Raw genomic sequence first — 25,788 nt, 5'->3', positions numbered from 1 at the left:
ATCACATTTAGGAAGTGAAAGTGGGTGGGCTGGCGTCCTGGGGGGGCCCCAGGTGAGCGCCTCAACGCGGGTCATTAGAGGTGGCCTGGGCTAAACCAGCAGAGACCTCAGTTGAGGGTGCACCTTGGAGGGGGTCGGAGATGGGTCCCAAGACATCTCGTTAGAGGCTGCATACACATACACACGTGTGCACATACAGGCCCAGGCACGAGTGTGCCTGTACATGTGCCCGTGCACCTGTGTGCACCTAGCCATGCCCGGTGCAAGCGTGTCCCCCGTCTCCTCCCACAGTGGTCCTATGGCTTCTATCTAATTCACCTTCAAGGCAAGCAAGGCTTCCAGTTTTTCTGCAAGACAGAAGACATGAAGAGGAAGTGGATGGAACAGTTCGAGATGGCCATGTGAGTCCGCCATGGCAGTGGTGTGGGGGTGGGATGCCACGTGGATTTTTCCCAGGGAACCTGCCCCCCTGGGATGCCAGCCCCTTCCCCCCAGGTGGCAGCCTCACTCTTTAATCTACAGTGGCCAGAGGGCCATCCCCCTGGGGCTGAGCCTCCCACACCTGACCGGCAGGGCAGCGAGTGGCCAGGAATGGCCATGGTGCCAGATGGACTCACAGTGACCCAGATCCCTGGACCCTTACAGGCCGGTGGATTGTCACCTTTGCGGAAAAGCCCCAGAGCTGTTTTTCCATAAAATCTAGGAGGAGCCCCAGTTAGCCCAACAGAGAAAGGTGATCATGGGGGTCCCTGGCCACATCAGACCTTCAGGCCAGGGTGGCAGGTCCTGGGGGCCTCTGGGCAGGTGCACTCACCTCCCTGGCCTCTTCCTCCTGGTGAGATGCCCATGAAGGGAGGGCCAGGTTCTGGGATTATTGGGAGGATCCAACGGGGTCCCGCGTGGGACACATCAGAATAGATGGCGGCCAGGCGGTGGGCCCCAAGGCTTTCTAGGGGTTGTAGTTTTCTCCCCACCATTCTCATGAAAATTTTCAAGTATTAATCCAAGCTGAAAGAACGTCAAGATAAATGCCTGGCCTCCTCCGTTCACGTCTTGTGCTGTTCTCTGTCACGTGCCGTCCCCCCAGCCCTGGTGCCGTCTGCTAGTGGACGTGTTGTAGTGAATTGCAGACATCAGTGCAAGTGAGGGTGCCCATCATAACGTCACGATTTGTTTAGATTTTCATATCTCAGGCTCGCACACAGTGACATCCTGGGTGCAGTTTGCTGAGTCACGGCAAACGCTTGCACCGGCCCACACCCAAGCCCCGTCCAGATACAGCCCTTAACCATCACCCCAGAAGGTTCTTGAAAGCTCCCACTCGGACCCTTCATCCTCCCCGGGGTGTCGGGGCAGATCCTGGCTCTGAGTCCTGGACTCCTGACTCCCGGCCGCATTCCGGAGCCCGGCTGGTTTGGCGGCTCCCGTTTCGGGGGCGCTCAGGGAACCTGGAGCCTGCCTTCCCTTGCAGCCCGCTTTCCCTCCCATCAGGTCAAACATCAAGCCAGACAAAGCCAACGCCAACCACCACAGCTTCCAGATGTACACGTTTGATAAGACCACCAACTGCAAAGCCTGTAGGATGTTCCTCAGGTGAGGGCCCTCTCCCGGCCCCCGAGGGAGCCTGCTGCTGCCTCTCTGCTGTGCCCCCAATGCCGCCGAGCACCCCTAGGCCAACGCCGTGCTGGGCCCCAGGGACCCGGGGAGACATCCCATCGTGTGGGAGGCAGCCGGCCCTCGGACGTTTGGGATCTAGCCGGGAGGGGAGGTGACTGTCCCCGTGGGTGCCCAGGGCCCCCTGTAGGGATGGCAGAGCCAGGCCGGGGACCGTCCAAGGGGAGGGCCAGCACCAGGCTGCGCATCAGGGCGGGGGTCCTGGGCCCCAGGGCTCTGAGGGGTGATGCTCGGGGGAGCAGAAGGCAAGGTGGGTCTGGTGGTCCACCTCACCTCCTGCCCCTCCCCCCTCCCACCCCGGCGCAGAGGCACCTTCTACCAGGGTTACCTGTGCACCAAGTGTGGCGTCGGGGCACACAAGGAGTGCCTGGAGGTGACCCCTCCCTGCAAGATCAGTGAGTACCCATCCCCGCCCTCCCCGTGGGGCACGGGCCCTGGGGGCTGGTCCTCAGGGCCCCACGACACACCCCGAGCCGAGGGTCCCGTCGTCCCTCGCAGCTGCCGGCTCTGGCGGTGTTCCCACATTCTCCTTTCCTGCCATGGTGACCCCATGGGGCAGGGACCAGATGAGGAAACAGAGGCTCAGAGAGGGGAGGACGCCGGCCCCGGGTCACACTGTGTCAAAAGGCCCAGCCGGAGCGGGAGCGGGGATTCCGTGGCAAAGCCCTCCTCCTAACTGCATACTGGCTGGCTTCTCTCGGCCTCTTGGGCACCCCCTGCCGCGTTGCAGTTGTAAGCCTCTAGAATCTCCACCCCGCAGAGGGCACAGAACATTCCTGGCAGTTGCATGGAGGTTTCCGATCACAGAGGAACACCTCACCCCTGGGTTCCCTCGCCCTGGAGAGGCCCGGCCCTCTTTAGCTACAACCCTGTTTGTAGATGGTTCACGTGCGTGCACGGCACCTACTGTGCTCCCCTTTGCCTCAGATGGGGAAAGCCTGAGGCTCCTGTCAATCGTCTTGGTTTGGGGGATGAGTTGGGGGAGGGCCCAGCCTAGAGCAGCTGGACGGGCAGCCGGAAAGCCTGAGATGGTTCTGAAGGGTTTCAAAGCCGCCACGGTCAGGGGCTGGCTGAGCACTGGATCCGGGCATGGGGCACCCGCCAAGCACCACACTGCTTGCCCTGCTTCATGGGGCCCAGATGCTCCCACATTCCCGTGAAATGGGACTGTTATGCTGACATCCACACTCAGGGGAGCTGTGCTCAGAGGGGGTTAACCACGCTCCAGGTAGACAGGGAAACATGCCGGGCCTGCTTGTCACCTGAGACAACACCGCCCAGAGTAGGAGAGTTTGTTAATTACTCATTTACTGTGACTGCTGGCCCAGTGCCCTGATCTGGGGGGAGGGTCCGACAGGTCAGCCCAGACCCCCTCGTCCCCACCAAGGCCCGGCGGAAGTTCAGCAACCCTGCCAGTCTCCTCCGGGCTAGAGGATTCTGCCGGCCCCGACTGGCCCCAACGCAGGTTTTCAGCTTTGCCCATGGCTACCGCCCTCTTGTGGCCATGTGTCCTTTGCGTCAAGCGACTGGTCAGTTCATTTCTTTTGACATTTTTTTTCCTGATCTTAAAAGTAACATACTTTTTCATCAAAAACTTAGAGGAAAAAAAAGAGGAGAAATGAAACAAAGAAGAAAATAATGATCAATTATGAACATATTAAGAAATAACCAAAGGTGATATTCTGGTGTATTTCCTGTCAAGTTTTCTTTCTTTTTTTTTTTTTTTTTTGCGGTACACGGGCCTCTCACTGCTGTGGCCTCTCCCGTTGCGGAGCACAGGCTCCGGATGTGCAGGCTCAGCGGCCATAGCTCACGGGCCCCCCCTGCTCCACGGCATGTGGAATCTTCCTGGACCAGGGCACGAACCCGTGTCCCCTACATCGGCAGGCGGACTCTCAACCACTGCGCCACCAGGGAAGCCCAAGTTTTCTTATTTTTTCTTATTTTTAAATAATCTTTCTGTTTCCTTTTCCCTCTGATTATTAAATACCCATTTCCCATAGAAGATATAGAGAAAAGTAAGGGAGATGAAAGGAATCCTGGTTTTTGTCACACCAGGCAAAAACAGCTGCTGTTAGCCATCACCTGCCTTCTCCCTTTTTTGCAGCGCCCCCGCCCCTCGTCCCCCATCTCTTTTTAGGTTTTTGTGTTTTTCATGATAGGTATAGTTGAGGCTTTACCAGTTAGGCAATTGCATATCTTTCTAAAGCTGAAGTCATCAGCGTCCTCCCCGTGTCACTGAGAGCCCGTGGTGGGCACCTGGTTTTATTTTAAGGAGCGTGTGGTTCCCCCAAGGGCACGTGCCTCATGCCTGACACCTGTAACCTCTGTTCTGCAGGGTCTGTCGGATCCTATGTCTGCCCAAAGCAGGCTGCGACTGCATGTTAGATGGTGTTGAAGTCACATCAGCCACACGTTAGCCCTTGTGGTGCTTGTTTTGTCTGGTGGTGGAGTGGCAGCTCAGCTTGTCAGATGTCTGGGGCCCAGCCTGGAGCTGTGTCCTCCCCTTGGGTCACCCCAGGGCAGGCGGAAAGAATCTTTAGAATGTTTGCTTTCCATCTGATGAGCTGAGGTGTCCCATGTCCGAGGTGCTGACAAATAGAGTAGCACGACTACCACGTCTTCTGTCATTTGCCCACGGCAGGCATCACTAATCAACTGTGGAAATCTTCCCTTTGAGCCCAGGTTCTGTCCAGTGATCAGGCAGCTGCTGCCGTTGGAGCAGAGTTGGCTCCTGCAGGAAAACCAGTTTGCCATTGGGTCTAATACCCAGTGTGTGTTCTCCCGTGGGCCCCCTAAAACCAGAGCTCAGAAGTTGCCATCAGAAGTAATTGAGAGATTTTTGCGGTCACCAAGCACACATGTCCATAATCCATGTCTGAAAGGAAGGGCCTTGAAGCTCACCTCGCTCACACACTCAGGCGCACCCAGCGGCTCTGACCCCGATGTGCTTCCTTTTCAGGTTCTCCTGCAGACCTGGTGAGTCCACCAAACCATTCCCTTCCCACTGCCCTGCACCCTACACCGCCCTGTGCCTGGAGCCCGAAAGACCCAACCGTTCCAGCCCTCACGCTTCCGGGGCCAGGCCGGCTTGCAGAGCCCCTGTTGGTTACGAGGGGCCTTTGTTTTCCTTTGTGGTCGTCAGTAGAAATGGGTCCCTGTGCATGGCCTCCTGGGCCCTGATAGCTGTCCCCCTGCCCGGCTGCCCACCCGTTCCACCTGCCCAGTGGCTTGCTGGCGGCTGTGGGTGCCCAGCTCTGTGACAGGCGTCTGCCCACCTGCCACCCATCCTGATGGACGTAGAGCCCTCTCTTTAGCTGACTTGAGGGCGGAGTCACTGAATTCACTTATGGGGTGTGGACATCGTGTCTCTCCCCAGCCGTGGGGTCCAGTCAAATTAACCAGCATGTAACGGGCTCTTACTGGGCCCTGCCTGGGCTACAGAGATGCCCTCAGAGAGGAGGGAAGACAGAACATTTAGTGTATGCAGCAGGACACGTCCTGGACAGAGACGACAAACCCCAAGCTTTGAGCAGGGAGGCTCTGGGCTGGGGTGGTCAGAGCAGGCTTCCTGGAGGAGGTGGGAGTTAATGGTAAGGGATGGGAGGGGAAGAGGACGGATGTCCCAGGGCTGCAGAGGGGTACAAAGGTGGAGGGTGTAAGTAAGAATCGTGTCACACAGGGAAATAGGTTGTCACCATCACAAATGTCTGTGGGCGTTCAGGACATGTCCCTGGCCTCCTCCCTGCTTCCTGCCTTGACCCTTCTCTCTGGGTGTGGGGGGCAGGGGGTGTGGGATGCTTGGGCAGCCTTCCCTCCTCACTATCCTCTGTCCTTGCTCTCACAGGACACCTCTGGAGCGGGGCCAGGTGAGTCTGTGGGACTTGGGTCTTCTCTGGTATCGTCCTTGTCAGCAGTCACCCTGGGAGCCGAGCCTGGGCCTGGCCGCGGTGACTGCCACCTTTGCCTAGCGTTCTTGGCTCCAGGCTCCCAGGGTGTGTGCTGCCTTCTGGCCCCATCTCCCTCCCACCTCCACAGCCACTTCCCCTGGGAGCTTCCTTAGTTTTTGATGATGCAGCGCCAGGCATGGGGACAGGGCCCAACCTGCAGAGAGTCAGGGTCCCTTCAGCCCAGTAGAAGCCCTGAGCTGCAGCCCGGAGACCCCGAGCAGAGCAGACTTTGGGACACTGCTGCTGTCACTTTACCATTTTCTCTGTCCCCCCATGTCCCCCTTGCTCTGCGTTGGTTAGCAGGAGAACTGAAAACATCAGGTGTGAGGCAGCCCGAGCTGTGGACAGAGTCCAACCTAATCATGAAAACAGAAAACAGAAACCATGCTGCTGCCTCTGGGGCACCAGCTTCAGGAGCCAGGCCTGGCAGACGTGGCCCATGCAGGGCTGGGCCGGTCAGAGCAGGGCACGATCTAGGAGAGGCCTACAAGTTTGGGGGGAGGGGCTCAGGCGGCCCAGGGCTGCCCCGGAGTGGCCGTGTGGCCTTGGCAGGTCGCTGACCCGGCCCCCACCTCTAACAGGATGGATGCCCCGTCTTCTGCTCCACGCTGCTGACTCTCAGTCACAGATTCGAAAGGTGTTTGGATGACGGCACAGAAAGTGCTCTTTAAAAATAAGTTGCTCGGGCTTCCCTGGTGGCACAGTGGTTGAGAGTCCGCCTGCCAATGCAGGGGACACGGGTTCGTGCCCCGGTCCGGGAGGATCCCACATGCCGTGGAGCGGCTGGGCCCATGAGCCACGGCCGCTGAGCCTGCGCGTCCGGAGCCTGTGCTCCGCAACGGGAGAGGCCACAGCAGTGAGAGGCCCGCGTACCGCAAAAATAAATAAATAAATAAATAAAAATAAGTTGCTATTACTGCAGTGATACCCTGAACCTGTTAATCTCATAAATAGTTTACTTATGATATTTAACAAAGGGACGTGGGAGCCTTACGGGAAGAATTTAGGGAGGGGCGATACAGGCCCATGGCCCACTTCCAAGAGCCCTGAGAGGTCTGAGAAGGCCGGGGAGGTCAAGGTCAGCTTGGGGTGGGCTGCCACCAGGACCAAGTCCCCGAGCCACGCCCTCTCCTGCCCTGTCCTTCGCAGGTCCCAAGATGGTGGCCGTGCAGAATTACCATGGCAACCCTGCTCCCCCCGGGAAGCCGGTGCTGACCTTCCAGACGGGTGATGTGATTGAGCTACTGAGAGGCGACCCTGAGTCTCAGTGGTGGGAGGTGGGTCCTGGACCTGGGAGGGTCTCGGGCCCCCGGCTACCCTCTCCCCACTCCCCAGGGTAGAGGCAGAGGGTCCTGCATTTCCAGGCAGGGGTGGGTTTGGGGTGCGAGACCATCGGGGTCGAGAGAAGTGGGCTGTTAGCAGGGCCCGGGTCTTGGGGTGTTTGCCTTGAGGTGGTAGGGAGTGCAGCATCCCCTCACAGAAGAGATCCTCCTCCTGGCGTCCGAGCCCTTTCCCTGTCTGCCTCCTGCCTGGTTGTGTGCTGCACACACACATCCCCCAGGCCCCGCCCAGGCCATGCCACGCCCACCCTGCTCCCCACCTGCCCTAGTTCAGGCCAGCACCACCTTGCTCAGCACTGGGGGGGACAGCATGACCGAGACCCGCCCACCGCCCTGCCCCAGGAGGCCCAAACACGGACACAGGTCCATGGGATGGTTTACGGTTCTGAGCCATGAAACCTGCTGTTCTGGTTATAAGGCCTGAGAAAGGGGAGCTGTCGGTCCTGCCCCGAGATCTCCCAAGCCCCAGCCCACAGGGTCTACATGGTACCACAGGGAACCGGGGCACTTGCCCAGGCTGGGTGACCAGGGCGACCTGCTTAGAGCCGATGCTAGTGCGTGTGTTTGTCAGTGTCCAAGTACTGTTACTGCCGTCGTTGTTGTTGTGTGGTGGTCCTTGTCAGTACATACTTACTTACGAACTTATCGCACTAGACTCGGCCTCCTGTAACTGGAGATGCAGGAGCTGAGGAGGTGTCTGCAGTACAGAGTCTGCCCTGCGCTGACCCCAGCCACCCAGTTCCCCTCCCTAGCTGTCACCAGGGCCATCAGGTTTGGGTGGCCTTGCAGAGACACTTTGCTGATGTGAAAGTGGGGGCTGAGGAGCAGCTGCCAGGAGGGTCTTCCAGGCAGAGGGAACGGAGAGAGTGAACAGTCGCCCCCAGGCCCTCCCACGCCGTGCTGTGTTTTATCAGGACCCCCAGGTCCACATGCCCCTCACGGTTTGGGAAGGGCCGGTATGGATAAAAGGAGACAGCAGCCAGGACAGGGGGGCTCTAGTCCCAGCGCCGAGCAAGCCGTGTAACTTCTCTGGGCCTCACTGTCCTCATCTGTGAAGTGAGGGCGCCCCTCACCTTTCCTGCCCCAAACGGTGATGAGGTCAGCCGAGGTTACAGCAGGAAGGTGATGCTGTGATGGACTTCTCAGGGACTCCCCTCGTCCTCCTGAGGACAAGCTGAGTGCACACTACGATCCCCCCTCCCCCCCCACTGGCCAGGCCAGGCCCCGCCGGCCCTGACCATCTGTCCTCTCCCAGGGTCGGTTGGTGCAAACCAGGAAGTCAGGTTACTTCCCTAGCTCGTCTGTGAAGCCCTGTCCAGTGGATGGAAGGGTGAGTACTTCCCATGGAAGCTTCTGGAACATGGTGGCCAGGGTGCCGTGGGTGCTGAGAGCCGTCTCCTCCCTCAGGACGCCCTGGACTTGTTCAGGCCGTTGTGAGCTGGCCCCGGAGCTGGGATGGAGGGCCAAGGGGCAGGGGATCCCTCCTCTTGGGAGGGCTCGGCTGTTTTAAAAACACAAAAATGGGCATCTCTGCAGCAGGTGCAATGGACCAAAGACCAGCTGCCTTTCTCCAAACTGGAGGGACTTTATAAGTCTTCTCCCTCCAACATAAGGACTCAGAGCTAGATGTTACAATGTTTAGAAAAGAGGCAATATGGCATTTCTTTCCTCTGAGCACTGTGGAGCAAGTTCTGCTCTGTTACAAAAGGCATCGAGGACTTCCCTGGTGGCGCAGTGGTTGAGAGTCCGCCTGCCGATGCAGGGGACACGGGTTCGTGCCCCGGTCTGGGAAGATCCCACATGCCGCGGAGCGGCTGGGCCCGTGAGCCATGGCCGCTGAGCCTGTGCGTCCGGAGCCTGTGCTCCGCACGGGAGAGGCCACAACAGTGAGAGGCCCGCGTACCGCAAAAAAAAAAAAAAAAAAAAAGGCATCGAGCTGTCAGCCATCAATTGCATCACCCACACACCCCCCAGAAAAAGCTAAAAGTGAGGGAGTGAAACTTCTCCCGAAGGAGCAGGAGGCAGATGCCCGTCCCCCTGGGAGCCCCAGTCCACCTACCGGGCCCTGCCCGGCCTCTGGCCCCACTGCCCAGCCTGCTGCTTCTGTGCAGGCCATTGCCCAGTTGAAGGAGAAAGCATTTTAGGACAGGCTTTGCTGGCAGGTCAAAGGGACCCGACAGCAGAGGAAGAAAATGTCACTAACTCACTGGGTGGCCTGCGGGGGGGGGGGGTGTCCCTTCCCAACCCTGGCCCTCAGTTTCCCCATCTGCATGGTGAATGGGGTGGGGAGGGGACAGGTAGTCTGAAAGGCTCTACCCAGCCTGTGGCCCAGTGAGGGGAGGCCAGGCCAGCGAGGGCGCAGCGTGGGGTCTGGAGAGCCTCAAGCTTTGCTGCAGACGCAGCTCTCCACCCTCAGGCCGCGCTGCTGCCGGCCCAACGCCTGTCCTTGGGGCTGCGGCCCGTCTGCTGCAGAGGACGCGAGGTATAGGGTGTGCTCCTGTCCACTGCTGAGCAGTCGTAGCCGCCTTCAGGTTGCTGTCTCCCTCCTCACACTGCACTGGTAGTTGGATGCTATATATTCATTCATTCGGTCAGACCCACTGAGCATCTACTCAGAGATGGTGAGTCTTGGCTGCTCCCCTCAGGGACCTCCCAGGCCAGTGGCTCTGGGCCTAAGTCCACAGACGTCCTGGTAGCCAGTGCTGGGCTCCCGGGGTCATTGATGATAGGACGTCGCTGGGCCCCGCTCTGTGGACAGTCCTGGGGATACACCAACCCGAATGTTCTCTCCTGCCAGCCGCCCATCAGCCGGCCACCGTCCCGGGATATGGACTACACCGCATACCCCTGGTGAGTGGATCAGCGGGGGCCCCAGGCTGCCTCTCATGTCTCCAGGGCGGCTGAGCCTGGCTGCACGCGGCCCCCTCCTCCCCTCCTCATCTCTGAATCGCTGGGAGCCCGGGGGAGTCTTCTCTACCCCGAGGCCGCTGTTTCCCCGTCTATAAACAGATCATCAGGTTCTAACATTTGGGAGAATGAAGCCCTTTTTAAAATGTGATCTTACTTGAGCCTTGTCTAAAATATCAGTATATAGAAGGAGGTATATTTAAGGCCAAAATTATAATTGTATTTGCTCACACGGGCTTGATGAGAGCAGTGGGGCTGTTTGATGAATAAAACGTGGAGGTGACGTGGTAGGTACGAGTCTCAGATGCAGGTCGGCCTCGGGTCCAGCTTTTATCACTCTGCCGGCCGGCTCACCGGCTGCCCGGAAGAATGGCTACCCTTCAGTGACCGTGGCCCTGCAGAAGCTCGCCCTGTGGCAGCCCCAGAGCAGTGGGCCGCTCGACCCCGGGAGGGTCTGCCCTTGTGGTTTTCGGTTTGGGGTTGATCCCTGAAGCCACCCCGGGACCCCTGTGCCCAGTGGTGTGATGTGCCTGCACCCTTGGTGTCCCTGGCCTCCCCAGCACCGCCCCATCTGGGTCTCTGAGACCCCTGGGTCTGTTCCAGTACGCTGTTCACCCTGCAGTTGGGTCTAATATGGAGGGTGGAGTTAAGCTGTGATTTTCACCTGATGGAGTAACGCACAGAACCTTAATTTTCTAATGAATCTGTTTACAAAAGTCCCAATTCTGCCCGACAGGGAGGTACAAATGGGGTCAGGCTTTGTTCTTGAGGTTGGGGGTCGGGGTGGGCTTCATTTCCATACAGCTGGCGAGAAAAGCTTTCAGTCAGTGTGTCGGAAACCCACCCATGGAGATGCTGATGGTCTCCAGTACGTTAGGACACAAAATAAAACCCCACATGAGCAGTTTGTGTTTATTACTGCTTATTAAACAATGACAACTTGGAAAGGAAATTTGATCTAATGTCTGTTACCCTGAACGCCTCTTGCAGGCCCAAGGTTCTGGAGGGTGGAGGCCGCGGTGGAGTGGCTGGGGCCTGTTTGGGGTCCTCATCTCTCCCCCAGCCACCTTCCCTGTGCGGGCTGTGAGCCAGGCACGCGGATGCCCCGCCCCGTGCGTCTCCTCCAGACCCCGCCCACTGCTCGCCCCTTCTCCTGGGGGCGTGGCCTCGCGTCCCAATAGGCTCTTCGGCAGATTAGAGCCGTGTCAGTGAACAGCCCGCGTTTCCCCCCTCTGCTCCAGGTTTGCCGGCAACATGGAAAGGCAGCAGACCGACAACCTGCTCAAATCCCACGCCAGCGGGACCTACCTAATCAGGGAGCGGCCGGCCGAGGCCGAGCGCTTTGCCATAAGCATCAAGTACGTGGAGGCTGGGGCTCAGAGAGACCCCTCCCCCCATGCCGTTCTGAACCAAGGAGCCCACATCCCCTCCGGATTCTGGGCTTGTTGGGTGTGGCCTTGGGATGCGTTGCCCACGCCAGGGCACTTTTGAGATGAAAGGGCGTCAGCGGGTCTGCACAATGCACCCGGCCCGGGACAATCGTGAGTGATCCCGGCCTGCCGCCAGCCTTGCCCGAAGCCGCGCCGTGGGCTTGGTCTGGCATTTCTCAGGTGGTGGGGACCAGAGGAGCTCAGGGATGGGGACAGGCCTATAGTGAGAGGTCAGGGACTTCCAGCGGCCCCACAGGTGGCCTCGGAGAACACGGGCGATCATGCTGCTGCCAGCTCAGGGCTTCAGCCCGTGGCCTTTGGGCTGGGGTCCTCCTGCTCAGACTCTGCCCCCTTGTAGGTCTATCTCCTCTTCAACAGACAGAATCTGATTGGTCGTTGGTCACCATCGGCATAGGACACACACTGGACAGGAGTCTCAGGCCGGTGAATAGAGGGTTCTGGTTTGCCGTGACCTTGATGGGGTCAAGAGCCTCCAGCAGGGTGACCTGTATCCAGGAAAGGCCCCCTCGGGTCTGCTGGGGGGGGGGGGGCAGGCCCAGTGACTGGACCACCGGACGGCCACAGAGTCACCGCCTGGGTGCTTCTGTTATCAAGTCACAGAAGCAACAAGAGGGAGCAGAGAGGCCCTCTTGGTAGAGCATGCAGGAGCGCCTCTGGCCGCTAGGGGCAGACGGGAGCCGGGCTCAGTGGGCTGCACCCAGGTCCTGAGCACACAGCCCACTCCCATCTTTCCATCTCAGCTTTTGTTCTCCCGCCCCCTGCATCAGCCTCCTCTGCATCTGTGCCCAGTCGGGGCCGAGGGCATGAGCGCCCCAGCAGCAGGGTGCCGGTGCTGGCCTGAGCACGTGCCGCCGGCCAGCATGCCTGCACGTGTGCACGTGCGTGAACGTACCCCCCTCCCCTTCTTGCATTACTGGGAGGCCTGCAGGTGGTCATCCAGGGCAGGGTCCCACTGTACAGAATGGCTGTTGGAGGACCCCTGGGGTGGAAGAGGTGGAGGGGTCGGGATCTGGGCAGCTAGGAGGAGCCAGAACTGAGGACGAGACCCCCACCTAGGTGGACAAACTGCCACGGTCCCCACGGGCTTTCCAAGAGGCCCCACTAACGTTTGGGCCTGAAACAAATGCGCTGGCTTTTCTAAAATACAAAAACCAAAGAACACCTGCAGCCTTGAAAGTGACAGCTGTCTAGTGAATGTCAGCTGGACACAACCTGGGTCACCTGGTACACAGGACTGGCTCTCAAGCAGAGGTCAGCTGTACCCGCCGTGGGTGGTGGGAGCATCGTAAGGTGTGTGACCCAGTGCAGGTGGGGCCTCCCGCAGTGAGTCTCAGTAGTGGCGTGTGAGGCCTGTTGGCAGGTCTGTGGCAGAGACTGGGGCAGCACCAAGCAGTGAAGTGGCAGAGACATCTCTCGCCTGATAGGAATTCGTGGAGTACCTTCTGGGTGCCTGGCCTGCAGGATTCTGGAGTGGGGCTCAGATGGGTCTTGTCCAAGGAGCTGGGGTGGGGCTGAGCACGCTCAGCTCACTTTGAATCCAGGAGAAACAGAGTGGTGGGTGTTCTCCAAGGCCCCACGGGAGAGGAGGATGGCCAGCTGGGCGTTTGCTTATTTAACAACTGTTTATTCCATTAACTGGTTTCTGGATGTTAAACCGACCTTGCATTCCTGGAATGTCCCATTTGATCGTGGTGTAAAGTCCTCTTTATATATTGGCGTGTATAGATGTGCATATGCAGAGTGTGTTGAGGATTTGTGCCTCTGTCGTCATAGGGGATATTGGCGTGTCGTTTTCTTTACTTGTGATGTCTTTGTGTGGCTTTGTGATTCGGAGGCAAGGGGTATGCGCTCTCCAGTGAGGCCACATTTGAACTGAGACCTGGACACAAGGCAGGGTCGTGAGGGTGGCAGGAGGATGAGCATTCTGGGCTGAGGGGGCAGCCAGTGCCAGGGCAGGGCAGGCTTGTGCTTGGTGTGTCTGAGGAAGAGCTCCTCCGGCCAGCTGGGGTGAGGCTGCAGAGGAGGAGAATCTTAGAAGCTGGTGTCACAGCTGGGGTGAGGCTGCTCCCTTCAGGCCTCACAGGCCAAGGTCAGACCTCTGACTTACAAACCATGCTGTGAAAGCCTCACCAGGCGATGGGGAAATGGGGAGGGGGACGTCCCCAGTGCAGAGAACAAGCGGAATCCGGGACAGGACATCACAGTGGCGCTGGATGGGGGAGAGGAGTGGAGCTGCGGGGCCTGAGGCCTTGGCTGACCTGGGAGTTTGGGCTTCAGACGGGTGGCCTGATGGATGGATGGACAAAGCAGTAGGAGACAGGCCCCGGCCGGGGCGGGGAGAGAGGTTGCAGCCATGGGAGCAGGAGGTGTGGGCTGAGGGCCGGGGTCTTCGCTCAGCAGACATAGAATAAGCCTGGACCCCTGGGGGGCCGGGGGCCGTGTGGCTCGCATAGTGACCGGCGCTCCCGTGTGCTCTGCCCAGATTCAATGACGAGGTGAAACACATCAAGGTGGTGGAGAAGGACAGCTGGGTGCACATCACCGAAGCCAAGAAATTTGAAAGCCTCTCGGTACGTGTGATCCCACAGCTCCCGCTGGCCCATCCCCGAGGTGGGGAGGAGGGCCCAGGTCCCCCACCACAGCCACACCGAGGAGCAGGGGTCCCCCTGTCCCCGGGGAGGAGAGTCTTCCCAGTGTGGGAAAGATCCAGGGAAACTGGATTGTAGGGCACCTTGGGACAGGTGGGGCCTCGTCGCAGGCCCCCCGAGTCAGGCTTCTGTCCCCCAAACCCCGTGGTGGACAGTAGGGCCACCAGCGTCACGCAGCCCATTCGCCTCCAACGCCCCTACCCCCAGCCGTCCCAGCCCAGCCAGAAAGCCGCGAGAGGCATAGTCCTTCTTAAAATGATTTTAAAGTTGGACCTGGTGTTTCTTTGCTAAATTACGCGTGTTCCGTGCATGGAGAACATCTAACTGGAACATTTGAGCTCTTAGACTGCCCACTGCAGCCGCAGAAACGCACCCAGTAAAACAGAGTATCCACAGTCTGCCCCCAAACCTGATGTTCTTGTCTCAGGGTGAGTCCCCACCGCCTCTAAGTAGAGCCTAGGTGTGGGTTATAGGTTCCTTTTTCAAACAAAGCCCCTGGCCACACTGGACCCAACTCTTAGTTTACCTCTCAACACGATGAATGCTCACCAGGGGGACCACCCTCTTCCTGCCCAACTGTAGCCGCGTGGCATTTGGTCACGTGGATATGCTGCAGTTTCTCGAGGCACTTCCCTGGTGTTGGTGTTGGACATGTGGGCATTTCGAGTTTTTCTCTATTATGAAGAGTGTTGCCGGGAGCATTTGTGTCCATCAGTCCCGGCCTTCTTCCCTGACTCTTCCCTTAGAGACTTTTGGGAGAGAAATTGCAGGATCAAAAGTGTGCGATACTGACCACCCTGCCCCCAGTTTGGGTGCTAGCAGGGGCAGCGAGGAGGAGGGGTACTTTTCGGGGGTCAAGGAGATGAGTCCCCTGTGAGAACCTGGGGAGGCGGGAGAGGGAGGGCAGGGCGTCTGGAAGGACTGCCTGGAGGCGGAGGTAGCAGTGAGTGTGTGTGTCTTGCAGGAGTTGGTAGAGTACTACCAGTGCCACTCGCTCAAGGAGAGCTTCAAGCAGCTGGACACCACGCTCAAGTACCCCTACAAGTCACGGGAACGCGTGGCCTCTAGGGCCTCCAGCCGGTCCCCAGGTAACGCCCGTGCGCGGAAGGCTTCCGGTGCACTGCACTGACCTCGGCCAGGAGCCCCTTCCCTATTCCCACCCCGGGGAGCAGTGGCCCAGGCCCCCCAGCCCTTCGCCAGCACCCTCCTGAGCCAGGGTGCCAGGGCGGCCCCACGTGACGGGTGGGGAGTGCCAGCTATGCATTGCTGCTCCGAGTTTTGATACCTCTGCCTGGAGGTCAGAGTGGGGAGGGAACCGGGCAGGTCACTTCTGTCCTCAAATCCATCCCTGTGCCCCAGCATCCCCCACCCGCCCCTGCCCAGGGACCCCAGCTACGAGGGAGCCAGAGCCAGTACCTCTGTTTGCAGATGGGGCTCCATAGCGCAGATGGGGGCCGGCTGGGGGGAGGGGCAGGCTGGGCCCAGAGTGTTTCGCATCCGGCCCAGGGCCGTGTCTCGGAGCCAGCCAGCCCACTTCCTCCAGCTGCAGGGGCCCCCAGGACCTCGGGTCCCACCGGGGCAGAGCAGGCCAGGAGAGGAACGACGGGCCTTTAGTGAGCACCTACTGTGTGCCGGGCGAGGGGCCGTGATCCGCACGAATAGTTTCCTGTGTCCTCGCGCGAGCCCGCCCACTGGGAGGAGGTGGCCCAGGACACAGGTGCAGGAGGTGGAGGGAGGGCAGCTGCACCCGTGCCCGGGTGGGTCCCGAGGCCTGCGCCATCCCGCCGCCCTCCTGGTGCCCTGGGCGGGGCCTGGGCCCCCATCCCCGCCGCCTGTGACCGCGCCTGGGACAGCGTGTGGATGCTCCCCCGGCGCCCCTTTCACAGTCTCTCTCGCCTCTTTGCAGCTTCCTGCGCTTCCTACAACTTTTCTTTTCTCAGTCCTCAGGGCTTCAGCCTTGCTTCTCAGGGCTCCTCCGTGCCCTTCTGGCCAGGTACCGCTGCTGCTCGGGGCGTGGGGGGCCTGGCCTGCCGCCAGCTGCCTGGCGGGCCCCGGCCCCGGCCTGAAAGTGTCCGCAGCTGCCCGCAGCCTGGGCGGGGCGGGGCGGGCGTGTGCCAAGTGGAGCAGCGGGGTGGGGGTGGGGGGCTGCTGCGGCTCCTGCAGACACAGTCCGGCCTGGTGCTGCCCTCACCCCTGCCGTGCTCACCCCCATGACCCCTCTCCAGCTCATCAGCCACTGTCCCCCGTTGCTCCCTGGGAGCTTTGCGTCTGGCAGCAGCAAACAGCCGGGCGACCCCCTCGGGGTGAAGGTGGGAGCAGCCCCGGGGCGGGCCCCACTGGGCGACAGTAAGGAGGACTTGTGGGGCTTGGGTGCAGGGGGACAGGTCTCGACTGGCCTTGACCGCACGGCCCTCTACTGCCAGATTCAGAGCCCTCCCCAGCAGCTGCATGTGCTGTCCCTCCCATCACGGGCCATTGTCATCTGTCCATCGGGACTCCTGGGTCCCGGGCCAAGCTGGTCCAACCGGCTTTCCAGTTTGGTTTGGGCTCTGGAGTTGGGGACACGAGGGAAGTCAGGCACCAGTGCCCTGGGGTCCAATTCCAGGCACTTTGTCAGAGTGAAGGCTGGGAGCTGGGCAGTGGTCACTCAGCTGTCCACTGGCCATGTGATGCCCAGGCCCTGGGCACATGGGGGAAGGCCCCGAGGGAGCTGTGACAGAGCACCAACACCTGCTCGTATCCCCACGAGCGCGCTCGCCACCCATGACGGCCCCCAGTGGGGCGGTGAAGCTCTGACTTCATCACGGTGGAGCTCGGATGGGCCACGTGCCCACAGGTTGGGGCGCCCACAGAGGAGCGAGGGACCCTGGGATTGGAGCCTGGTCTGTCCCACCAGAGCCTTTCCGCTCGATGGGCTCCTCTGTGGGCGCAGGGCTGGGCCCCGGGGGAGAGACCCAGCTCGGCCTGAAGGACCCTCCGCCCTGGCGGCCCCGCCTGGCAGCTGTGTGACGCCGCCCGTCTTTCCCCAGCAGTGTTTACGCCCCGCGTCATCGGCACGGCCGTCGCCAGGTACAACTTCGCTGCCCGGGACCTGCGGGAGCTCTCGCTGCGAGAAGGCGATGTGGTGAAGATCTACAGCCGCATCGGTGGGGACCAGGGCTGGTGGAAGGGCGAGACCAATGGCCGGGTGAGTGGGACCAGCCCCGGGTCCTGGGCCCCACGGGGGCTCCGCCTCCCTGCAGTGCTCGGGAAGGTGGGGCTCCGGCAGCCTGGCACCGTAGCACCACCTTGCCCGACCCTGTGCCCTCTGACTGCGCCCAGGAGGTTGGGTGTCCCCAGGTTCCGTGAGCCAAGGTCACAGTGAGGAAGCGACTTCCTGGCTCAGATCTGGACCCCAGCCTGTCTGACGCTGTATCTGTGCTTGGTCCTATTCTACGGTCCGTTGTGGAAACGGCAGGGGACAGATGTCGGGTGCAGTCTTTAAGTCCCTTGCACGTGCCCAACCCTCTTTGCAGGCCGGGAGGCTGCAGAACTGAGAGCAGGGCCGGGATGTCCTCACTGGGCTCCTGCCATTCCATAAGACCCCATTTACACCTTGGTGAGATGGGAAGGGACACACAGTGTCCCCAGCCAGCCTGCGATTCTGAAACCCCACAGCCCCTCATCCTGGTACCCTGTCTGGACCCCCTGGCTTTGACCAGTTCCATTGGCAGTCACCCGACAGGGTGCCTGGGCTCCACAAAGCACCGATTAGGAAACGTCCAGTTTTTGCAGGGGCTGCAGCTGCCCACAGACTTGGCTCCCGTCACTTACCATTCCATTGCCAGGTGGAAGGAACTGGTTTGCCTCCACCTTGGAGGCCCTTGGGTCTGATCCTTTTTCCATCTGACAGCCCTTCAGAAGTGTGAGGCCTGTGAGTCCTAGGCAGTCGACCTAGAGGGCTGGGACTGCTAGCTCTCAAAAGTGCCAAGAGGCGCCTGGAGCTGGGCCCTCACCCCAGTCATGAAGTCAGCCAGTTTCCCAGGTGATTTCGATGCAGAGTTCAGTTTTAGAACCACTGGCTTAGAGTGTTGCTAGATATTCCTGTTGTTGATACTTTAACCCTGTTATGAATGTCGCAGTTCTTGTTGTGAAGTCTGCTTTACCTGCTGTTTGGGAGACACCAGCTTTTTGAGGGGATTAGTGTTTTGCATGGCATACGTTCTTCTTTCTTGTATTACTTTCAGCTTTGCTGTATTCTTATATTTAAGATAGTTAGATGATAAAATCTTATTATAAATGGACTTTTACAAGCCAGTCTGATCTGACAGTCTTGACCTTTTGATTAGTATAGGTAGTCCATTTACATTTAATGTAATTACTGACATATTTAGATTTAAATGCATCACCTGTTTATTTTCTATTTTTCACATCTATTCCTTCTTTGTTGTCCTTTCTTTCCGACTTTTGGATTAATCAATTTTTCTATTCCACTTCTCACCCCCCTTGCTTAGTTTGTTAGTTACACATTCTTTTCCTGTTACTTAAGTGGTTACCTTAGAGGTTCAATGTACACTTTGACTTCTGACAGACCACCTTAAATTAGTACGTTCACTACTTACCAGACAATGCAAGGACCTGACGCCCTTTGACTGTATTCATTTTCCTTCCAACTTTTGGGCAGGTGTTGTCATGTTTCTTAATTTGACATTTTTTAACCCCATAAGACATTATTTTTGTTTTAAGCAGTTAATTTTCATTTAGACTTACCTCTTTACCTTTCCCAGGGTTCCTCATTTCTTTCTGCATTGTTACACATACAATCAAAACCACATTCCTGGTGCTTGAAGGTCCCTCTTAGTATGATTTTTAGTGCAAGTCTGCTACTTATAGATTTTCAGTTTTTGTTGGATCTGAACACATCTTTCTTTCACTTTCTTTTTTAAATGTTTTCATTATAAAATATTTGTAATTTATTTTGATATAATTTCAAATTTAAAGAAAAGTTGCAGTCCTACAAAAACTCCCATATGCCCAAATTTACCAATTAAGAATGGTTTGTTCATTTGGTTTCTCATTTGCATTTTCTCTCTCTCTCTCTCATAAGTGTGTGTGTGTGTACACTTACTTTTCTCTAAACCATTTGGAAATCAATTGCAGAAATCATAGCGCTTTACCCTTAAAGAACTGTAGTGTGTATTTCTTAAGATCAAGGACATTTCCTTTTACTATAATTATCTACTCTCCAGTCTATATGCAGATTTCACAACTGTCCCAATAGTGTCTTCTCTAGTTATTTTCCCCTGGTCCTAGATCATGAATTGCATTTACTTGCCATGACCCTCAACTCTCTTTAATCTGGGACAGTTCTTCAGCTTTTCTCTGTCTTACATGACTTTGACAATGTGGAGAGTATGGGCCAGTTATTTTTGTAGACTATCCCTCAATTTAGGTTTCTTTGATATTTCTTCATGAATAGACTGAGGTTGTATTTTTTGGTGGGAACACCACAATGGGGGTGTTTTCTCTTTTTCAGTGCTGTAGGGTCCTTTCAAGAAGTTTATGATGTCAGTTTGCCCCATTATTGTGACATTAACTTTGATCACTTGGTTAAGGTGGTGTCTGCCAAGGTTCTCCACTCTGAATTTACTGTAATTAATAAGTAATGTGCAGGGTAATACTTTGAAATCAGATAAACAGGCTGTTCCTCATCAAACTTTCACCTACTAGTTTTATCATTCATTGATGAATTTTACCTATTCAGTTATTTCTATCATGGTGGAGAATAATGATTTTCTATCTTTTTTTATACACTTATTAGTGGGCATTCTACTGTAAGGAAAAGCTTTTTCTTCTCAGCTTGGTCATTCACCCCCAGCAATCAGTCATCTCTCCAATGAGACCTGCTTCCTTTTTGTGAGCCATTTTATTGAGTTCATTTTGTGTGTGTGTGTGTGTGTGTGTGTGTGTGTGTGTGTGTGGTACGTGGGCCTCTCACTGTTGTGGCCTCTCCCGTTGCGGAGCACAGGCTCCAGACGCACAGGCTCAGCAGCCATGGCTCACGGGCCTAGCCGCTCCGCGGCAAGTGGGATCTTCCCGGACCGGGGCACGAACCCGTGTCCCCTGCATCGGCAGGCGGACTCTCAACCACTGCGCCACCGGGGAAGCCCCTTGAGTTCATTTCTGAAGGGTATTTTTTACTGGGTTTAGAAGTCTAGGCTGGCAGATCTTTTATTTCAGCCCTTTGAGGATGTCATTCCATTGTCACCAGGCTTCCATCATTTCTGTAGAAAAGTCCATCCGCATTCTTATGGTGATTCCTTTGGAGGAAGTGTCTGCACTACTCCCCACTGGGCTCCATGTGAAAAAAGTCTTTGCTTTTCATCAGTTTTACTATACGGTGCCTAGGTATGGTTTTCTCTGTATTCATTCTGTTTGAGATTTGCAGAGATTTTTTTGAATGTGTGGTCTGATGTCCTACATCAGTTTTGGAAATTTCTTCAGAGAGTGTATCTGCTCTGTTTTCTCTCTTTTCTCCTGGGGATCTGTTCACATGGATGGTAGATCTTGTTCACCATAGCCCACATATTATTTTTACTGTTTTATGTGTGTTTCATCCATTTTCTCTGGTTTTCCATCTCATTACTTTTTATTGACTTAATCTTCCAGTTTATTAGTCTTCTTTTCTGCTTTGTCTAATCTGCTCTTAACTTCAGTCATTATATTTTTCAGTTCTAGGATTTCTATTTGATTTCTGATTTCAGTTCTCTGGGAAAATTTTCTGCTTTTTCATCAGTTTTCTGAAACAGACAGGTTAGAGTTACTTACGTTTCCTGACAGATGACCCCAGTATCTGGATGACCTGTAGATTGGTTTCTGCTGTCTGCATTTTCTCTTAGTTTCTGTCACTTCTTCCTGATTAAATGCTGAGCTTGCGTATAAAACACCGTAGAGGCTCTAGATGATGTTATTTTCCTCCAGAGAGGATTTAATTTTTTTCTGGCTGGCAGTTAGCTGGTGGGCAGGTCATCTTGAACTGCTCTGGGCTGGTGCATTTCAGAGTCACCCCTACTCCTGGGCCTCGGCTCCTCTAGGCTCTCTGCCTCTTCTCTCTTGGGGGTGGGCCTGCCTTAGAACGCCAGCCTTTTAAAGAATCACCCACCTCCACAGACCTCCACTTGCCCTCACCCTTCACACACACTTAACGTGAGTCTGCCATCTTTCTCAGATTGGCTGGTTTCCTTCAACGTACGTAGAAGAAGAGGGCATCCAGTGACAGCAAGAATGCGGACAGGACTCGCGGATTTTCTTGGAAGAGTCGCTCCAGTGCTGAAGTCTGTCTCCAGCTCTGAGACTCGGAGGGGAAATGCCCGCCAACCTTCCAGTCTTCAACAGCCCATGGGGATGGGGAGGGTGTTCAGAATCCTACATGTGACCCGTCCCACCATCAGCCTGCCCTTGGTGGCCTGTCCTGGGTACGCCACTTGTACATACAGGAAATCTGGGCCAGCCCTGCTTGGCTGCCACCACCAGAGTGCTGAGGAGAGGGAGCGCCTGTGGCATCGCAAGCCTTGCCCTTGTCCTGTTGAGATGGCCTGCAGGAGCTTAGGTTTGAATGGCATATGCTGTCCCAGGGAGGGCTGGGGACCTTCCCCTTGGTCCCTTCTGCTCAGCCTCTGGACCCTCAGCCCTGCTGCATTCCTGCTGCTCCCAGGGGGAGGCGGAAGGGACCAGAGCCAGGCTGCTGTGCTTGGGGACAGAGGGAGAGAGCATCGCCAGGGCCTGTGCAGCCCCTCGGCCTCCTCCTGTCCCTCTGCACCAGGGGTGTGCAGAGACCCCAGGGTGGCCGCTCTCTCGGGAGGGAGCCTTAGGAACCTTGAAGCTGCCGACCCTGATCCCCAGTCGGTACTGTCCTTTGCCCTGAGTCCTTGGTGTGTGTCTGTCCTGTCCTGCTGCCAGGTGGATACATCGTTTGTCAGCCCTGACGTGGGCGGGAAGCAGACGGGTTTTCCGCTTGCTTGGTCTCTGCTGCTCACTTTCCTCTCCAGAAGAAGGCCCCCCGCCACCGCTCCCAAGCAGGCGGGCCCTCTGGGTGTCCCGTGTCCTGCAAGGGGGTCCCTGAGGGTCTTCCCAGCCTTTGCACAGATGTCGGTTCTAGCCCTTGGCAAGTCCTCCTTCCAAGGGCTCTTGCAGCCCATGAAACAGGGCCTGCGGCCACAGCCCGAAGTAAGTGCTCTTGGGGAAGCTCCGCCCCCGAGCTCGCCCTCCTCACGCCTCCTGGCCCTTGACCTCTGGCTGGCTTAGCTGGACCCTCTTCTCCCTGCCCGGATGTCGCATGAGACCCAGTGACGCTGTCCCCTCTGAGATCCGTGCCAAAGCTACGCGTGCAGCGTGGGCTTCGTGGGTGCCCCTTTCCCTTCGGGCAGCTGCACGTGGTCGGGTGTTGCCAAGGCTGGCCCCTGCTGGGTGGGCTCTGGTGGCCACACTGCGCGCTGGGGTTCCTCTGAGGTCAGCCTTGTGATCTCCAGCCTCAGCTCGACACAGCAGCATCCTGGCGTGGGGAGGAGATGGGGAGGGGGTCTGAGAGGGCGTGTGCAGGCAGGAGAGACAAGGCAGCCAGCAAAGGCTTGGGAAATGAGGGTCACAGGATTGTATTTGGGGGCGGTGGGCGAAGCGGGGGAAGGAAGGATTTTCCACGGAGAGAGCAGGCCCAAATCCTTGTCAGGGTGCACCCAGCACTTTGCACGTGACCTCGGCGCAGCTGGCCCAGCTGTGAGCCCGGGATGGGAGGGGAGAAAACCAGCCGGCCAGCGCCTTTCTTGTTTACGGTTGTCGGGTGTCGGAAAAGTTTTGGTTTCTGTTATTGATGTTGTTAGGGTTTTGTTTTGTTTCGTTTTGGTTTTGGTTTTGGTTTGGCTTGTTTGCTTTTTTAAGGGAAAAAAAAGTTGGTAGTTATTTCCTCCAAAACTCCCATTATATATCTGTGGATAAGAAGGAAGAGATTTTATAATAGCAAGAAAATAATGTATATTTGAGGTCATCATGAAACAAGGCGGCGTGATAACGAAGGACACTGAGAAAACCTAATTTAGAACCTGGTTCTTGTGACCGTTTTGCTTTCTTTTTGTGTGTTAGGAAGCTTGTCTTGGGTGGGTTAGTTTTTGCACTGCAGGAAGCAGGAGGCGAGGAGGGCCGGGCACAGGCTGGGATGCGGGCGGTTGCAGCAGGAGATGGGACGCCCTCTGGCGCGGCTTCGGACCTGGGGCCTGAGATTAGCTGTGAAAACTTAGGAGCCCGACGCATGCGGGTCAGGGATCTGGGGGTCCCGCAGCTGGTGGTGACCCCAAACAGAACGCAAACTGTACATTTGCCAATGGGGTTTTTTCAGACCACGGTTTCTACCACAAATAAACCTGAGTTCTTTTCTGCAGGAGTGGCTGGGCTTTCATGCTGGGGAGGAGGGACTGGCTGGATTCCTCTGTGTCCAGAAGGGTCTGCCCCGTCCGGATACTGTCGGCCCAAGGGGCGGTGGCCTGGGTCAGACATGGGCCTTGGGGTGGCTCGGCCTCAGGCACCCGCTGGGGGTCTGGAGCGACAATGATGCCAGGCCACCGACCAGGCACTTCCAGACTAGCCCAGGTCACGGGCTTCCTGTGCAGCGCTCTGTGACCCCTCCAGCAGCTCTCAGAGGCGGGTGTCACTGTCTTCTGTTTGGATGGAATTCAAACCCCAGCCCTGCCACTTGGGCATGTCCTTCACCTCCTGAGCATGTTTCTTTATATATACATGCTGGAGATAAAAATAATCTCTCCGGAGGGTGACTCCGTGGCCTGTGGTAGAGAAAATCAGAATAGTACAGTAGAGACTTATTTCTCCCTTACGGGGAAGCAGTGCAGAGGTGGTAACCCAGGGTGGCTTGGGCCGCCCCCCGCCCAGACTCCCCTCACGTTCAGCATGCACTTCCTTCCTCCTAGTTACCTCGTGGTCCAAGGTGTCTGCTAGAGCTGCTGCCATCGAGGCTGTGGGCAGATGCAGAAGCTGACACACACTTCCCCTTACTCTCCTTACCCAGGGCTTGGGCATGTGGCCACTCCTGGCCACACTGGGGGCTGCGGATGCAGGACCTGGGCTGGGTGCACAGCCTGGAGAATGTTGGGTCTTGTTACTGCAGAGATGGGACCAGACAGGACCCACCTTGGGGTGGTGAGGGCCTGGCGCACACCTGGTGCTCAGCAGATGTCAGTTTTTGTTACAGACCGAGGAGGCGAACGCAGATGTTTGAGGTGACACAGCTGGAGAGTGTTGGAGGTTACCCGCAGCCCTGGTCTCCAGGACCCAGAGCCTCAGAGCCTGGCTTAAGCTGGTGCCCCGAGAACCAGATGGGGGGACCACCCCCTCTCTGAGAATCTCTCAGGCCTGAGTCCCCCGAGAGGCCAGGTGTCCCCACACCGCCTCCCCGAGAACCAGCCTCTAGTTCCGAGTTCTCGTGTCCACACATAGGGGATGGAAAGGTCCAGCCCCTCGCTGACCAGCCCCTGGGCTGGCACTCAGCTGCCCTGAGCTTGGACGGCCCCGGAGAAAGCTCCAGGCCGGGGAGCAGACAGCTGTGGCGGCCCGAGGGGCAGCTGCGGGTGAGCATGGGGGCTGGGGGCCCTTGGGGAGGGCGCCAGCAGCACGCGCTGAGGGGTCCAGACCGGAAAAGGGTGGGAAGCCCCAGGCCTGCGTGTGGACAGGGTGGAGGCCCAGCAGGGACAGGCCTGCCTGCCCGAGGTTACCCCAGACGCTGGGAAGCAGATGGGAGCCGTGCGCTCCCGGTCTCTGAGGGTGGCTGCCTGCGGGCTCTGAGGGGCACTGAGTGTCCTGCCCCTTGATTCTCTCTTTTTTTTTTTTTTTTTCATAAATTTATTTATTTTATTTTTGGCTGTGTTGTGTCCCCGTCCCTGTGTGAGGGCCCTCTCCAGCTGCAGGGAGCGGGGGCCACCCCTCATCGCGGTGCGCGGGCCCCCCACCGTCGCGGCCTCTCCCGTTGCGGAGCACAAGCTCCAGACGCGCAGGCTCAGTAGCTGTGGCCCACGGGCCCAGCTGCTCCGCGGCATGCGGGATCCCCCCAGACCAGGGCCCGAACCCGCGTCCCCCGCACTAGCAGGCAGACCCCCAACCACTGCGCCACCAGGGAAGCCCCCTTGATTCTGACAACTGCAGACTCCCCTTGGGCAGGGCCACCGTGGAGGCCTCTTGGGTCCAGAGTTTGAGAAACACTCCCTGGGTGAAAGAAGGCAACAACCCATTTCCTGAGGTGACGTGGACCCCTCTGCCCGCCACTCCACCACTACTGACGGGAACGCCCTAGAAGACACAGGATGCAAGGCTGAGCTTGAGAGAAGGGGCCCATCCCAGAGAGGAGAGACCTGTGGCAGAGCAGCCACGGGGAGCCAACGCCAGGGCAGCTTCTAGGCTCTCAGGCCACCTGGGGTTGGGACCTGGGATTCTAACACACGTGGCGTCAGCCACAGGTCCTCACAGGCCAGGGAACTCTAACACACGTGGATCAAAACAAGATCACGGACCAGGACAAATATTTCAATGTTTTTTTTTAAGCTTTCCAGAAATAAAAGAATGAATTAACAGAATGGTTAACCCTGGGCTTCAAAGAGAGAATAAAATCCATTGGGCGGCAAGCAAAAGATCAAGTGCCTTAACCGGGAGAACAGCTTGGGTTTGCCCTAGACCTCAGCCTGTCTGTGTGCCCAAGGCTTCGTGCTCACAAAGTCTAAATGTAAGGCAGTAAGTAGGCCATTTCCAACCCTCAGCATCTCAGGGACTGTTCTTCATGGGAGCG

The 25,788-nt window shown here is 57.4% G+C and overlaps 1 protein-coding gene across 4 annotated transcripts in view; it reads left to right on the top strand.

The window, feature by feature from the left end:
• Positions 1-21,225, top strand: part of VAV2 (vav guanine nucleotide exchange factor 2) — a gene marked incomplete at its 3' end in the record, with an annotated part of 177,821 nt that extends 156,596 nt beyond the window's left edge. For 2 of the 4 annotated variants that reach the window (XM_079707131.1, XM_079707132.1), the window contains 14 exons: positions 292-401; positions 1,492-1,593; positions 1,981-2,069; positions 4,637-4,653; positions 5,522-5,543; positions 6,774-6,901; positions 8,220-8,294; positions 9,762-9,814; positions 11,113-11,229; positions 13,805-13,892; positions 14,935-15,058; positions 15,877-15,963; positions 17,003-17,157; positions 21,178-21,225. In XM_079707131.1, coding sequence (XP_079563257.1) covers positions 292-401; positions 1,492-1,593; positions 1,981-2,069; positions 4,637-4,653; positions 5,522-5,543; positions 6,774-6,901; positions 8,220-8,294; positions 9,762-9,814; positions 11,113-11,229; positions 13,805-13,892; positions 14,935-15,058; positions 15,877-15,963; positions 17,003-17,157; positions 21,178-21,225 — 1,215 coding nt within the window. Of the gene's footprint in view, positions 1-291; positions 402-1,491; positions 1,594-1,980; positions 2,074-4,636; positions 4,654-5,521; positions 5,544-6,735; positions 6,902-8,219; positions 8,295-9,761; positions 9,815-11,112; positions 11,230-13,804; positions 13,893-14,934; positions 15,059-15,876; positions 15,964-17,002; positions 17,158-21,177 lie in introns of all 4 variants that reach the window. The other 2 variants (XM_079707133.1, XM_079707130.1) reach the window with 2 other exon arrangements.
• Between the last annotated feature and the right edge of the window lie 4,563 nt (positions 21,226-25,788).

This window comes from Hyperoodon ampullatus (assembly GCF_949752795.1).
Source record: "Hyperoodon ampullatus genome assembly, chromosome: 6".
Taxonomy (NCBI): domain Eukaryota; kingdom Metazoa; phylum Chordata; class Mammalia; order Artiodactyla; family Ziphiidae; genus Hyperoodon; species Hyperoodon ampullatus.
Note: the sequence above shows the minus strand (reverse complement) of the source record. Positions and strands in the feature narration are given on the sequence as shown.